The sequence below is a fragment of the Schistocerca serialis genome, chromosome 8, assembly GCF_023864345.2.
Source record: "Schistocerca serialis cubense isolate TAMUIC-IGC-003099 chromosome 8, iqSchSeri2.2, whole genome shotgun sequence".
In the NCBI taxonomy this organism is placed as follows: Eukaryota; Metazoa; Arthropoda; class Insecta; order Orthoptera; family Acrididae; genus Schistocerca; species Schistocerca serialis.
The window spans coordinates 314,693,067-314,710,139 of record NC_064645.1 but is presented as its reverse complement, the minus strand read 5'-3'; the positions used below and the strand labels follow the sequence as shown (position 1 = coordinate 314,710,139).

At 40.3% G+C, this 17,073-nt stretch overlaps 1 protein-coding gene across 1 annotated transcript in view; it reads right to left on the bottom strand.

Moving 5' to 3' along the window:
• LOC126416993 (inactive dipeptidyl peptidase 10-like) overlaps positions 1-17,073 on the bottom strand; it is a 1,159,463-nt gene that overhangs the window by 65,660 nt on the left and 1,076,730 nt on the right. Inside the window, exons 11-12 of the mRNA XM_050084879.1 lie at positions 10,157-10,303; positions 7,355-7,441 (exon numbers count right to left, since the gene is read on the bottom strand). Coding sequence (XP_049940836.1) covers positions 7,355-7,441; positions 10,157-10,303 — 234 coding nt within the window. The remainder of the gene's footprint in view (positions 1-7,354; positions 7,442-10,156; positions 10,304-17,073) is intronic.

The window sequence follows — 17,073 nt, the reverse complement described above, 5'->3', positions numbered from 1 at the left end:
GATAAAAAAGATATGGAAAAGAGGCTTGGATTTAAAAAGGTCACTGAACCTTTACACGAAGGCACTTTTCAGTGGGAAAATGGACAACTTTGAAATGATAATTGCTTGAACTGATTGACTACAGTGTTGGTTCTTGGTAAAATATTTTATACGTTATGAATGAAAACACACACAGTACTGTTGTAATAGCCGAAAGCTGGTTTTGTGAAATAAATAATGAACATTGTAGAATATTACAGCAGTGTCGTGTGTGTTTTCATCCATTGTGAGAATTGCTGGAACATCATCTTGTTTATTAGATTTGGCACCTTCTCATTTCCACCTAAGCCACTTATAACGAAATTTGTAACCGGAATATGTTGTGTGTCTCATGGTGAGGTTATCACAGTCATAAATGGGTATTTTACAGAGCTTCCAGAATCTCACTTTTGAGATGGAATCTACACACTGTGTAAACATTAGGTGAAGTTCATTGACCTAAAAGAGGATGATCTCAAACATAAGTGCAATATTTCTTGTAAAAACACTGCCTTTCATTGCCAAACTGAAAATTTTTTCCTTGTTTGCATAAATCAGGTCAATGAACATTCATTTTTTGTCTTTTGGTGTCAAGTACTACCTCTATTTGTAGTAGAATAGTAGGAATGATGACATAAAAAGATGGAGGAAAAGGAATATGTGAACTGAGTGTTTGTAATTTGAAATTAAAATAAATTATTTGAAATTTGCAAACTAGTACATAAGTAAACCAACAGTATGCAGTATGTTTCTATGATGGTGATATGAACTTTCTGGGATGATAGCGAAGAGCTAATGTATCAATCAGAGATAAGGAACAGTAGCTTGATATGCTTGAGTTGAAAGTTACAAAATCAAATATGCAATCTAATGAGGTAACTTCGTCAATGGGATATGAAAACCTATGAATCAATTATTTAGTTCTAGCATGAACTTACTATGATTCAATAAAATTACAAAACCATCAAAGTTGCACAGAAGATCATTTTTATTTAAATGGTCACCAGTTTTGGATCTATGTAATCCATTTTCAAGCCATCCGCATAAGTCCCACATAACATTGTGATGTGTGGACATTTGGCCACAATGCTTGTGCAAGTGGTTGAGTGCAAAATATTATTTATGTATGTCCAGTGCTTCATGTTTTTTTTTTTCTTTTTTTTGCTGCTTGCAACACTGGACAGTTGTACATAAATAGTATTTTGCACTCAGTGGCTCATACAAGCCATGTGGCCAGTGTACACCCATTATGGCGTCATGTGGAGCTTATGTGGATGGTTTGATAATGGGTTACAAAGGCCTGAAACTGGTCACCATTTAAATAAAAACAAACTTCTTTGCAGCTTTGATGGTTTTGTAGTTCCACTGATGAATCATTGTCTGCACAATGTAATATACTGATCAGTTATTGCTGTAATAATTATTTATGTGCTATTGAGAGTCCTCATACTGGGTGGGTACAGTCAATTATTATTTAGTAGGCATATATCTACTGTCTCCCAATTTAACAGCAATGCTGAAAATAGTGTTTCCAAGAGACATACTTGCTGTACTCTCAGAAGACATTCCACAAGACTGCACATGTTTGCGACTCCAAAATGATGGAATCCAAGCTAACTTTATACATATTGCTTATAAAAATACAGTATGTGTCAGATATATCCTGAAAGGTGGTTAGTGAAAGAAGTTCCTTTTTTGTGGCAGTTCCATTCACCTAGTCTGACTCCTCGTGATTTCTTTTTATGGGGGTATGTGAATGCATCTGCATACCTAATAATCCTCAACAAATCACAGTTTTGGTTTCAGAAGAGTTTCTCTACTGAGAATGCTGTTGACATGTTTACTCATGAAATTTTACAAGCATTAAATAAAAAATACCACCAGCTAGGATTTTCTGTGAGCTATCTAATGTCTGTGACTCTGTGAACCCCAGTATTCTCCTAGATAAATTAAAGTTTTATGGGATTGATGATACAGCCAACCAATGGATATATCTGAGTAAAAAATGCAGAATTTTGTACTTAGTATGTGGTATCGATAGCTACGATGCCATGGTGTAGGTAAAAGTTCTTAGATTGGCACTACGACACCGACACTGACGACAGTGTCCTCTAGCCATTGCTGTGCAGCTCTATGAGTGCCGCTCCAGATTCTGCCCATTTGATTCCGAGTAGACGACCAAGCAACATTGTTTCTATTTCATAGTGGGTGAGCCACTACAGATTTTGTCTTTGTAACTTGATGTACAGCTTCGCACCTGTGTGCTCGTCTCAGCCAAAGTTAAGTAAAAGAGTTATAACCAGTACCGAAGAATTTCACCTTTTCCTGCTCCTACTCACTTCCTAGATTCAGCCTGCCCTTCAGTTTACAGGAGCAGACCCATGCAAAATAGTAATTTAATTAATATAGTCCAGTGATGTAATTCTGACTGGGGATAAGTCATTTATGGGGTTCCCCAAATCTCAGTTTTAGGTCCACTACTGTTCCTCATGTAAAAAAATGATCTTCGATTTAATATACAACAAGTAAAATGAATTCTTTTTGCAGATGACACTAGAATTGTAATCATTATAATCAATCCAAGCATATTTACAGTAACATGTGTAAAGACACACTTATAAATGTTCTATATTCTGTAATGCTCAGCGCATAGCCATTTTTAAACATTAATTTGCAATGAGAATGTAAAATGACAATTGTACATTATGATTCATGCAACTTGAAACTTACCACAACTAATCTACTGTAACTGAAGAGAATCTTCTGGGAAGTATTCTCATTTCCTATGACACTTTCTGAATTATGTTGGGGTTGTTCAAATGAATACAACAACATTATATGTGACTTAAATAGAAATATTTGGAGAAGAAATGACATAGATCTCTTGAAACTCTGTTGGGGAAACTGTATTCAAAGAAGACTGTATGACCATTATGTTGCCACCAACATACATCCCAAGTAGAGATGATGCAAATAAGGCAAAAGGGATTAGGGCATGTACAAAGGCACACAGTTAGTAAGTTTTCCTTCATTCAGTATGGGAATGGAATAGTAGAGAAAAATCAATAATATAGATAAATTTTCCCACTGCCATGCACTGTATAGTGGCTTGTGGAGTAGATACGTACAAAAAGCAATATCGTGCCTTCTCAGAAGCTGGGGGACCTCACTTTGAAACACACAGATGTTATACCAGTAAATGCCAGTAAATAAAGCTGTTGACAAGTGTGTATTTTTGATTTTTATCATAATAAGTAAATCATCATAAGAACTTCAAGTATTAGTTAACGAACTTGCATTAGTGTGCTCTGAAGTTGAACTAAAAATGAACATTGGTAAAACCAAGATAATGTTCAATGAATGGACACCTGAGGGAAGTATATCAGTTGCAAGTACACAACTCCAAAGAGTCACAGAATATATCTGTCTGGGTTAACTGATAAACATGAAAGGAGATTTAAAACCAGAAATATTATAGTGAATTAAATTGCGCTGGCAAGCTTATGGGAGGCACTCTACAATTCTGAAATCTAAGATGTTGGTTGAGCTGAAGAAATTTATTTTTGACCAATGTATATTGCCAGTAACAACTTATGGCTGCAAAACATGGACATTAAATGAGTTCATTGTTAGGAAGCTAACAGTAGCCTAAAGAGGAATGGAAAGATCAATGTTGGGTTACACGAAGAAAGACAGGAAGAGAGCAGTTGAAATAAGACGAACAACGAAGGTCACTGACATAATGGAAAGGGTGAATACATTGAAATGGCAGTGGGCTGATCATGTTGCTAGAACAAAAGATGGTAGATGGTCTAAACAAGTCCTAGACTGGAGTCCAATTTAGCAAAAAAGACCTAGAGGAAGACCACTAGACAGATGGGACAGAGAGATAAGGAAGACAGTGGAATTCAATTGACAACGGGAAGCTCAGGATCGGAAGAAATGGAAGATCTTACTGGAATGCTTTGTTATATGCCAACTCAAAGAGGCCACATCACTATGTGATAAAACTGGCTGATGACGACGACGACGACGACGACGATGATGATGAAGTAAATTTTTGCTGATTACATTTTCTGATGAGGATTGCATGCCTCAAACTGATACCCTTCTCCATCATTCTTTCAAAATTTTTACCGTCATTGTGGAAATATACTGTATATTTGGAAACAACAAGCGTATGGAAGAAAAAAATTGAATCACTGTAAAAATATGTTATTCACACATGATTTCTCTGCAGGATACATGACTATGGAAAGAAAGGTAATACCCAGTTTTCATGAATATACCATCAAAAGTATTTCTCAATTTTCATAGCTTTTCAATTTTTAAGTAAAATGAAAACAGAAATTAAAAAAGTATTTGAGTCTGAGACCAATGAAAATTGAAAGCCAACTGTGTAAAATCATTCATTATAATTATGCACAACTTTACAAGCAACTAATCTAATCTTTTTTTCAAATACACTCCTGGAAATGGAAAAAAGAACACATTGACACCGGTGTGTCAGACCCACAATACTTGCTCCGGACACTGCGAGAGGGCTGTACAAGCAATGATCACACGCACGGCACAGCGGACACACCAGGAACCGCGGTGTTGGCCGTCGAATGGCGCTAGCTGCGCAGCATTTGTCCACCGCCGCCGTCAGTGTCAGCCAGTTTGCCGTGGCATACGGAGCTCCATCGCAGTCTTTAACACTGGTAGCATGCCGCGACAGCGTGGACGTGAACCATATGTGCAGTTGACGGACTTTGAGCGAGGGCGTATAGTGGGCATGCGGGAGGCTGGGTGGACGTACCGCCAAATTGCTCAACACGAGGGGCGTGAGGTCTCCACAGTACATCGATGTTGTCGCCAATGGTCAGCGGGAGGTGCACGTGCCCGTCGACCTGGGACCGGACCGCAGCGACGCACGGATGCACGCCAAGACCGTAGGATCCTACGCAGTGCCGTAGGGGACTGCACCGCCACTTCCCAGCAAATTAGGGACACTGTTGCTCCTGGGGTATCGGCGAGGACCATTCGCAACCGTCTCCATGAAGCTGGGCTACGGTCCCGCACACCGTTAGGCCGTCTTCCGCTCACGCCCCAACATCGTGCAGCCTGCCTCCAGTGGTGTCGCGACAGGCGTGAATGGAGGGACGAATGGAGACGTGTCGTCTTCAGCGATGAGAGTCGCTTCTGCCTTGGTGCCAATGATGGTCGTATGCGTGTTTGGCTCCGTGCAGGTGAGCGCCGCAATCAGGACTGCATACGACCGAGGCACACAGGGCCAACACCCGGCATCATGGTGTGGGGAGCGATCTCCTACACTGGCCGTACACCACTGGTGATCGTCGAGGGGACACTGAATAGTGCACGGTACATCCAAACCGTCATCGAACCCATCGTTCTACCTTTCCTAGACCGGCAAGGGAACTTGCTGTTCCAACAGGACAGTGCATGTCCGCATGTATCCCGTGCCACCCAACGTACTCTAGAAGGTGTAAGTCAACTACCCTGGCCAGCAAGATCTCCGGATCTGTCCCCCATTGAGCATGTTTGGGACTGGATGAAGCGTCGTCTCACGCGGTCTGCACGTCCAGCACGAACGCTGGTCCAACTGAGGCGCCAGGTGGAAATGGCATGGCAAGCCATTCCACAGAACTACATCCAGCATCTCTACGATCGTCTCCATGGGAGAATAGCAGCCTGCATTGCTGCGAAAGGTGGATGTACACTGTACTAGTGCCGACATTGTGCATGCTCTGTTGCCTGTGTCTATGTGCCTGTGGTTCTGTCAGTGTGATCATGTGATGTATCTGACCCCAGGAATGTGTCAATAAAGTTTCCCCTTTCTGGGACAATGAATTCACGGTGTTCTTATTTCAATTTCCAGGAGTGTAGTATCTACAGATGATGGATTTTGTAAAAGAAAAGCTGTAAGACCTCACCTTCTTGAAATAGATCTTGCTGCACTACCATACCATTAATAAAAATGTAGTAATGTAAGATAGTATACAGCATGAACCAATTAAACTATGAAACTGTTAGGTACTGAACTGTGATGGTTTAACTTCCATAATAGTGAAATAAATTTGGTGTACAGAAAATTGAGCTTTCATGTAATAAACAAGAAATAATGAAGAAAGCATGAGTGACATTTAATTTATTCATTTAATTTATTACATGGGTTTTACTTGTGGAAGCCAATAAGGTGTTACTATTAATCGAAAAGTGAAATGTAAAGCATAATTCAGCTTCTATGGAAATGCTTCATATTAAAAAAAGTCATGTAACTCGCATAATATTGTTTAGGAAAACTTATTAGAGAGACAGGTATATAGATATACTTATAATGTGTGGATGGATGTGTGTATGTGTGTGCGCGCGAGTGTATACCCGTCCTTTTTTCCCCCTAAGGTAAGTCTTTCCGCTCCCGGGATTGGAATGACTCCTTACCCTCTCCCTTAAAACCCAAATCCCTTCGTCTTTCCCTCTCCTTCCCTCTTTCCTGATGAAGCAACCGTTGGTTGCGAAAGCTAGTATTTTGTATGTATGTTTGTGTTTGTTTGTGTGTCTATCGACGTGCCAGCGCTTTCATTTGGTAAGTCACATCATCTTTGTTTTAGATATATACTTATAAATATATAGATATGTATGTGTGTGGGGACAAGGGCTGGGAGGGGGATAAGGGATTTGGGTTTAGAGAGTATAGCTATAATGTTATATTTATAATGTGCTCAAAGCAAAGCAAAAGTTGCAGGGGTCCTGACAAACTATAATAACTCTTTCAGAATATTCTTTTGTTTTTCATAGTAGTTCATAGTAATTTAATTAAAAATTTTGTTCTAACTTCAGAAGAGATCACTTACGTGTTGTTACTGAGAACTGTTGCAAATATATTTTGTTTACCTACTCCAGTAATTATTTTAGATTTCATCACACTTGTGAATAAAAGCATATCAGTGGGTCGATGTCACGTTTACTTCAGATCACTATTATAACAATACTGAGACAGATCTGCATAAAGTAACAAACAAAAAAAATTAAGTAAAAAGGCTTAGAAATATGCCATTGTTTTTATTCTGTTTCAGCGTGAACTACATTGTGTGTAATAAATTAGCCAACTACTTCTACAGCTCCTCATTTAAGTTATGGGCTAACATCTATGAATGAAGGTGGCACACAGCCATGAACAGCAGAAAAATAGACTTCCATCAGTGTTCCAGAGGCAATATAGCTGCATAGCTTATTCAGTGGCTGGTGACAGTCAAAAGTGCTCTAACTACATTATGAAAAACTGAAGCTGAAACAAAGCAGATACTTCATACGTCGTATTCATTTTTTTTACCACTTCTGCTTGTGCTTCCTCATTGGTGGTGTCTTATTCTGTCTTCCTGATGATTTTGCAGAATTGCAGGGATTCAACTCATGGTACCTTCAAATACAGACATTTACAAAAATTTACAAAATTTCTTAGCATCATTAACTTGACTCACTTGATCACATAACAAATTAAATAAATGTTGTTTCTGGTTACTCTTAAACAACATTAAGAATTTTCCATAGTGTAATATTTCTGTCAAATAACCAGATTCTTCTGTTAACAATGGAACATACCATCAGAGATTTTGATGGCTTAATTAAATTTTCAGTGATAATTTCAAAATACTTTAATGCTGCAGTTACTAGCCCATTTTAGAGGTCAGTAGCATGGTATGATATAACCCTCATTTGGAAATTATGAAATATTTTAAGTGGACCTGAAAATGTTGTTAAAAACCTTTCACCAACACCAGTCGCACCTCTCAAAAAAATAAAAATAAAAGTTAATCAACTCATTGGTGAAGGAACTATTGCTTCTCTGACAACTACCGGAAAATGGAAGGACTGAAATGCTTGTTTGGTATACTACATCTACATCTATGTTTATAATCTGCAAACCACTGTGAAGTGCATGACAGTATGCACTTCTTGTTGTACCAGTTATTAGGGATTTTGCATGTTTTCTTTATGTGGAGAGTGTTTGAAGAATGACTGCTGCAATGCCACCATTCCCACTGTAATTACTTAGGAAAAGAAGAACTTCTTAGCTGAGATCACTATAAAAACTTTATTGTAGATAACCAGTTTTGGTTATATGTGTGTGTGTATGTGTGTGTGTGTGTGTGGGGGGGGGGGGGGGGGGTTTGTTTATTTCTGATGAAGGCCTTTCTGGCTGAAATCTTACTTTCTGACAGTCTTTTTGTTGTCTATCTGCGACTCAGCATCTCTGCTATATGGTGAGTAGCAACTATCCCTTTCATAATACTGTAATTATTCCATCCTGGAATTTCCATTGTTTGATTTTGCACTATTTAGAAATCTTATCAAGATTTATCTGATAATTTGTGCAGGTTTTTCATTTAGGTAACTTTATCCTCTGCAAAAAGTTTGAGGCTTATTGTCTGCAAGGTCATTAATACACAATATGAACAGCAGAGATGACTGTCGTGCACCTGAAGTTGCTTTTACATTTGTTGATGACTCTCCAGCCAAGATAACATGCTGTGTCCCCTCTATCAAGGAACACTCGGTCCAGACACAAATTTAATTTGGTACCTCATACCGTCATACTTTCAGTAATAGATGCAGGTGTGATACTGAATCAAATTCTTTTCAGTAGACAGAAATTCTGCATCTACCTAACTACCTTCATCCCTACTTTTCAGGACGTCATGTGAGAAGAATGCAAGTTGGATTTCACATGATTTTTTTTCTTTTTTTTGTGGAATATGTACTGATTGCTAAGGAGGAGCTCATTCTGTTTGAGATACATCTTTACATCTGAGTGCAGAATATGTTCTAAGATTTTACAAGTGAATGTCAAGGATACTGGATGGTAGTTTTGTGCCTCACTCCTCCTGCTGTCTTGCAGATGGATGAGACTTGTGCATTCTTCCAAACACTAGGTATGGCTTTTTGTTGAAATGATCATGGTTAAAAATGAGCTAATTCAGCTGCAAATGTAATGATATTATTCCTTGATGCAATCAGTATTCAGAAGTATTTTACTAAATAGAAAAGAGGTCCAATGTAGGAAACGTGGAGAGAGAACTTTGGGTAACAATTTGTTCTTAGTATATTCATGTTGTGGTGAAAATGGTCAGTGAAAACGTCATTCTCTAGTAAACAACTCAACTCAGTACACTGCACTAGTTATCCACATGATCCAAGACAAGTTCTCTCACAGTGACATTTTTTACATCCTTATTTATAATGCAGATATTATGTGACATTCACTTATATATTAATGTTGAATGCAACTGTAAAACTTACTTTCACTTACATGATGTTTTTTTCACATTGTTGCACCTATTTTGTGTTTATTTTGTAACTGGCTACATTGCCAATTATTGTTGTGATAATTATTATTAGTATAGACATTGCTCATTGAAAAGCTTGGCAATAATAACTTAAAAATGGGTTGTAAGTGAGGACCTTTTCTGCTAAAGTATTAACATTGAAACCATTGGGATGGCTTTGCAGTAATATTTCTGGTGTCAAGTTCTTGGCTTGAAGAAGTTTGGGAAGAAGAGTTACTGTATGGGCCACATGCTTGTAAGTCATCAAAAGTTTGATTTCATGACAAGAATTGTATAGAATGTGTTAATAAACTGTGCAGAGTTCAAGTCAACGCCTTCAGCATTTCATGTACATAAAGAGTCCCAAAACCTCACAACTATTTTTAAATCAGAAATATCATCCCATTAGAATAAACCTGTGCCAGCAATCACGTCAAGCTGGAATGGACAATGGAAGAAGTTAATTATAGAAAAACCTTATCAATAATGTCAATTTGAAAAAAAAAATGCATGGATATTTCTAATCCTTTTATCTTATTTGTTGTCAAGGTCTGACAAAATATGCTGTAAATGGATTCACAGAAGATGCTTGTGAAGTTTGGTTCATAAAATAATTTCACTGCATTATAATTTTCAAAATGGTAGAATAAGAGGCTGCCTAGAATGTAGAGATGCCAGGAAAATTTGAAATTCACTATCACAACAATACTTAATAAAGCACGTTGCAGTGTGCACTGGAACAGTGTTACAGGCTACAGCTTGAAAATGCCATTTTGGTAATGTTGTCATACTGTGATGTGGCTACTTACCAGGGCTTGACTGTGTCAGGATGTCCAGGGGGTACCTCTGGGGGTGGGCAGGTGAGGCACTCCCATGACTTGAGTGTGCTGTTGGTGTCGCCCACCCTGTAGAGGTGCCTCTCCCCAGGGACACCTTCGGGAGCTGCCACAAAATATCTGCAAATTAACATGCTTGATTAGATTCCCAATCTGAGTGCATGTCTCTCCAGTTGTGATCTATACATAACTGAAAGCATTGTGCTACATAGAGCTGACCATTGTAGTGTTTGTGGCCCTCAAGCACTATCTGGGTGAATTTTGAGCCAAAGTACATGGTGACTTAATCAAAAAGTTTATATTTCAGATACACTACCAAAAATGTCTATGATATGCTGAGCATTATTAGTTAGTAACACTGCCCTCACAATAGACATTTGTCAATCAAAGAGATGTTTTATTTCAGCTACAGTTATTAGAAAGGAGCCATTATTGGTCAACAGCATTCAGCTTCTGTTGATTGTGCTACACCCATCAGCCACCTCAGAGGGATACTCTTTAAGCCTGGTTTACATGAGCTACTTTCTTATCCAAATCAGCCACTTGTGGTGGGTGCGCATCACACACAAGCCTGTACATCAATTGCCTGTCACATCATGAGGGGTAGTGATGTCAGTTATTGTGCTAAGTATAGAGTTTCAAAAGCCTCAGTATGCTGTACTCACTCATTTTATCATAATGGATTTTGTGCTTCTTTTTCTTCTTCATCTTTATTCCATTGTTTGCTTCATTTTTGTGACACATTCCTTAAGGTTACATGTGAGCATTATACATTCTCTGACCAAAAGAATCAGGAATCCACTATGTAATGCATAACTGACCACTAGATTCTACAAGGGGCATATGAAAGGAGTTAGAGAGTATTGTGTTGTCAGAAGAGAAGCAGTAACAGCCGAATGGGCTGGTCAGTGACTTCAAACATAGAGTAGTCACTGGATGTCAGCTGAGCAACAAGTCCATCAGGGACATTTTCAATGCTTCTAAAACAGAGTCAACTGTTGATGAGGTAATTGTGAAGTGGAAACACAAAGGAACAATCACAGGTAAACCAATATCTGGCAGACGTCATGTACTGATATACTGAGGCAGTTTAATGGAAAGATTTGGGTTTGACAGATAGCTGAAGAATGTTACCTGCCATCATGTGTAGTGCCAACACTGAAGTATGGAGAAGGCAGTGTTATGGAATAGGGGAATTGTTTGTCGTTAGTACATAGTCCCATTTCTGCACTTAAGAAACTGCTAAATGTTGAAGAATATGAACACATTTTACATCAGCGTGTACTTCATACAACAGAGGAGCAGTTTTGAAATGATAAGTGTTTGTGTCAACATTATGAAAAGTATAGATTGCTACTCACCATAAAGATGATATGTTAAACTGCAGAGATGCACAACAAAAGGATTGTTAAACAAGTAAGCTTTCAGCCAGAAGGCCTTCTTCAGATTTGTACAACATTCACACATAACATTCATGCAAACGCAACTGTCTCTGGCTACTGAGGTCCGACTGTGAGCAGTTGTGCATTATGGGAGAAGTAGTCTGATAACATTCATGCAAACACAACTGTCGCTGGCTGCTGAGGCCAGACTGTGAGCAGTTGTGCATTATGGGAGAAGTAGTCTGGGTGCTGGGAGTAAGGAGGAGGCTGGGGTGGGGTGGGGAGGGGAGGGATAGCAGGGTAGGGGTGGGGGCCAGTAAAAAGCTGCTTTGGTTGTGTTGGTGGAATGGAAGGCTGTGTAATGCTGAGGTGGGAATAGGGAAGGGAACAGCTGGGTAATGGATAGGGCTGGGGCCAGAAGGATTATGGGAATGTAGGATATATTTCAGGGACAGTTACCACCTGTGCAATTCAGAAAAGCTTGCATTGGCAGGAAGGACCGAGATGGCACAGGCTGTGAAGCAGTCATTAAAATGAAGAACATTGTGGTGGGCAGCATGCTCAGCAACTGGTTGGTCCAGTTGTTTCTGTGCCACAGTCGGTGGCCATTCATGTGGACAGATGGCTTGTTGACTGTCATGCCCACATAGAACACAGAACAGTGGTTGCAGCATAGCTTGTAGATCACATGAATGGTTTTCACAGGTAGCCCTACCTTTGATGAGATAGGTGATGCTTGTGACTAGATTGGAGTAGGTGTTGGTGGGAGGATTATGGGACATGTCTTGCAGCTAGGTCTATTACAAGGGCACGAGCCATGAGGCAAAGGGTTGCGAGCAGAGGTTGTGTAGGACAAGAATATTGTGTAGGTTCGGTAGGTGGTGGAAAAGCACTGTGGGAGGTGCAAGAAGAGTGGTGGGTAGGACATTTCTCATTTCAGAGCATGACAAGAAGTAGTCAAAATCCTGGTGGAGAATATGATATAGCTGCTCCAGTCCTAAGTGGTTCTGAGTCAGGAGGATAATGCTCCTTTGTGGCCAGACAGTTGGACTTTGAGAGATGGTGGGTGACTGGAGAGAGAAGGCACAGGAGATCAGTTCCTGTACAAGACTGGGAGGACAACTACAGTCTCTGAAGGCCTCAGTGAGACTCTTGGCATATTTTGAGAGTGACTGCTTGTCACTACAGATGTGATGGCCACAGATAGACAGGCTGTATGGAAGCGACTTCTTGGTATGGAATGGGTGACAGCTGTCAAAGTGGAGGTATTGCTCATTGTTGGTAGGTTTGATAAGGGTGGAGATGGTAAAGTAGACATCCTTGAGATGGAGGTCAACATCAAGGAATGTGGCATATTAGGTTTAGGAGGATGGAGTGAAGCAAATCAGGGCGAAGGTGTTTGGTTCCTGGAGGAAAGTGGAGAGGGTGTCTTCACCTTCAATCTAGATCACAAAGATATCATCAATGAATGGTTTGGTATTGGTTATGAAGGATTCCTCTGGATGGCCCATAAATAGGCTGGCATAGGATGGTGCTATGCAGATGCCCAGTGCCATACCCTTGACTTGTTGGAATGTGATGCCTCCAAAGGAGAAGCAGTTGTTGGTGGGGATACAGTTGGTCATGGTGCCCAAGGAGGTTGTAGATTTGGAATATGTCAGGTGTTGGGAAAGGTGGTGTTCAATAGCAGCAAGGCCATGGATGTCAGTGTGAAGGGAGGTGGCATCAATAGTGACGAGCAGTGCACTGTATGGAACCGGGACAGTGGAGAGTCGGTGAAGGAAATGATTGGTACCTTTTATATAGGAGGGTAGGTTATGTATAATACGCTGAAAGTTTTGGTCTACTAGAGCAGAGATTCTCTCAATGGAGGCACATTAATCAGCCACAATGGGGCATCCTGGGTGGTTGGTATATGGACTTTGGGAAGTGTGTAGAAGGTAGGTGTGCAGAGAGTGGTAGGGGTGAGAGACTGACTCCAGGCAGAGGTTCTGGGATGGACCTAAGGGTTTGAGGAGAGACTGGAGATCCTCCAGGATTTCTGGAATGGGGTCACTGTATCAGAGTTTGTAGGTGTTTGTAGGTATTCATTGGGTTGCCTATCTGCAGGCTTGAACTTCCCGAATGAGATTTTCACTCTGCAGTGGAGTGTATGCTGATATGAAACTTCCTGGCAGATTAAAACTGTGTACCGGACCGAGACTTGAATTCGGGACCTTTGCCTTTCACGGGCAAGTGCTCTACTGACTGAACTACACAAGCATGACTCACGCCCTGTCCTCACAGCTTTACTTCTGCCAGTACCTCATCTCCTACCTTCCAAACTTTACAGAAGCTCTCCTGCGAAACTTGCAGAACTAGCACTCCTGAAAGAAAGTATATTGTGGAGACATGGCTTAGCCACAGCATGAGGGATGTTTCCAGAATGAGATTTTCACTCTGCAGTGGAGTGTACGCTGATATGAAACTTCCTGGCAGATTAAAACTGTGAGCATGGGGCGTGAGTCGTGCTTGGGTAGCTCAGTCGGTAGAGCACTTGCCTGCGAAAGGCAAAGGTCCCGAGTTCGAGTCTCAGTGCCAGGAAGTTTCAGGCTTGAACTTACTTGGTGTGACAATAAGGAACAGATGATTTGTGTACATGTTCTGATGCTTTGCCCCCTAGTATTGCTCTTTGCATCTTTGCCACTACACACACACTGTGGTGACAAAAGTCATGGGACACAACAGAGATGGCTGTATTATCAGATGGACAATGTACAAGAGGGCAGAGCAACGGCAGAGCTGTCATTTTTACTCAGGTGCTTCGTGTGAAAAGGTTCCAACGTCATTATGGCCGCATGGCGAAAATTAACAGACTTTAAAAGTGAAATGGTAGTTGGAGTTATACACACGGCACATCCCATTTTGCAAATTGATAAGGAATTCAATATCCTGAGATCCACAGTGTCAAGAGTGTGCCGAGAATACCAGATTCAAGCATTACCTCGCTCCATGGATAACACAGCAGCTGACGGCCTTCGCTTAATGACTGAGAGCAGCAGCAATTGCGTAGAGTTGTCAGTGCTAACAGACAAGTAGCAGAACTTGAAATAATCGTAGAAATATGGTGTTAATGGATTATGACAGTAGACGACAGATGCGAGCGCCTTTGCTAACAGTACATCATCACTTGCAGCACCACACCTGGGCTCTTGATCCATAACGATTGGACTGTAGAAGACTGGAAAACCAGGGTCTGGTCAAATGAGTCCCGATTTTACTTAGTAAGACCTGATGATAGAGTTCAAGTGTGGCGCAGACCCCTCGGATCCATGGACCCAAGATTTCAGCGAGGCACTTTGTAAGCTGATGTTGTATCCATAGTAGCACGAGGTGTGTTTCCATGGAATGGCTGGGTCCTCTGGAACAACTGAACTGATCATTGACCAAAAATTGTTATGTTCGCCTACTTGGAGACCGTCTGCAGCATTTCAAGGACTTCACGTTACCAAATAATGAAGGAATTTTTATGGATGACTGTGTGGCATGTCAGCAGGCCACAATTGTGTGTGATTGTTTTGAAGAACATTTTGGACAGTTTGAGCTAGTGATATGGCCACCGAGTGAACATTTATGAGACATAATCGAGAGGTCAGTTTCTGCGCAAAATCCATGCGCCGGCAACACTTTTGCATTAATGGAGAACTGTAGAGGCAGTACGTCTTAGTATTTCTGCACATGACTTCCGACGACTTGTTGATTCCATGCCATGTCAAGTTACTGCAATACACCCAGCACACTACACCCTACAGGATGCCCGACACGATATTAAAAGGTATTCTATGACTTTTGCCACCTCTGCGTATTATTTATCGTAACCTCTAGAGATGCTCTACCCCTAACATGAGGGTCACTACAAAAGAAATGCACACTATTTTTGTAAAAATACAGTTTTAATTCTGCAAGTGTGAAAGTCTTACAGTGTGTAGATAGGGGAGAGTGGGGCACATTGAACCACAAAAAATATTTCTCCATGTTACTCATCCAATAATTTTATTACAGAGTTGTGATTTACAGATGTTACAGTTTATTCATTCAAGTATCAAATGACCTTATATGATTGCATTGTCATTAATTGTTTTTTAGCTGCACACCTTTGAAGAAAATTTGATAAATGGTTCATTGTGCCCCACATGTGGGGTACAGGTTCATTGAAAGAACCTATTTAGCATACAAAGTAAGTGTAAATGTGCTTTAAACATAATGTTTATATATATTCCCCATGTGAATCATATAATTAAATCTGGAGGCACACAATCATGTAACTTATTTTGGAATTACCGAACATCCATGGACTCGAAGCTGATTCCATATTTGAAATATGATTTTTGTCTCTTTGTCACACCATTAGTAGCAGGTCATGGGGGCATGTAAAGTATGCTGCTAGCTGAAACAAAAGCTTCATCCTTTACCTGAAGAAAATAAAATTTCCCTCCCATTTTTCACTTTTTCTCGAAAATGATACCTGATAGTTTCCTGCGTCGTCCTTCGGTTTCAAAAACTTCCCCACTTAGTAAATTGGTGTTTTGTTTTTCAGTTCAAATTTGGTCAAAACGAAATCATCTGTTTCTGGTAATTTGTCCAAGTCTTCAAAGTTTTCACCAGACACATCCACATTGGCATCGCTCTCTTCATAATACGCCTCACTAATGTCGTCATCTGATTCCTGCTTATAAAGCTTAAGGTTGACCTTTTTATTGTGATGTTTTGTGGCTTGCAACAAATCTTTCTCCAGTGTATCAGTTGCAATTAAACTTCATCTTCTCTTACATTTATTGCTCTTCTTTCTGTTCTCTGACTTTGGATATCCTCAAATTATTTCAGGAGAAACTCCATTAGGAAAAGCAGTTTGGGTTTTAAGCACTGCAGATGGTCCTGCTTGCTGCAGATCTTGTGACTGGCTGACATCGACTGAGGCTTGTCCTGCAGATTGTGCATCCTTGATGCGATGGAGACCTTTGGAAGCCTATTTGGTACAGTTAAGGTACTGCTTTCATCCAGATTGAAAATCCTTGTACCATCTGCAAAAGTAGGGTATCTCCGGTAAAGGTCTTACAAGTTTTTGAAGAAATTTGAAACAGTATACCGATTAAAGGACATTGCTCTGAATAAGCTGCAGCCCTCTGGGGTTCGGATATGTAAACTGGGATTTCATTTAATGAACCTATAGAACCAGTCCACTGCAGCCATTCCCTCCGTCCAGTTCTCAGAACCATTTTTTCAAAGCCAGCCCACTTGCTAAGTGCCTGCATGTTTTAGTGTCAACACCAAAGCATATCTTAAAAGAATGCAACAAATACTTCACTAATTCTTTCTCATGCTCCACAGAAAACACCTTACGATTGTCATAGATTGGTGTCAGTCTTTCACTGGAACCACATTTAATGTTTTGAACATATCATTGAAGAGTAGGGTAAGGTATTGAATGAGATTTAGCTGCTTGGCGGAACTGTCATGCCCTTATTGAGA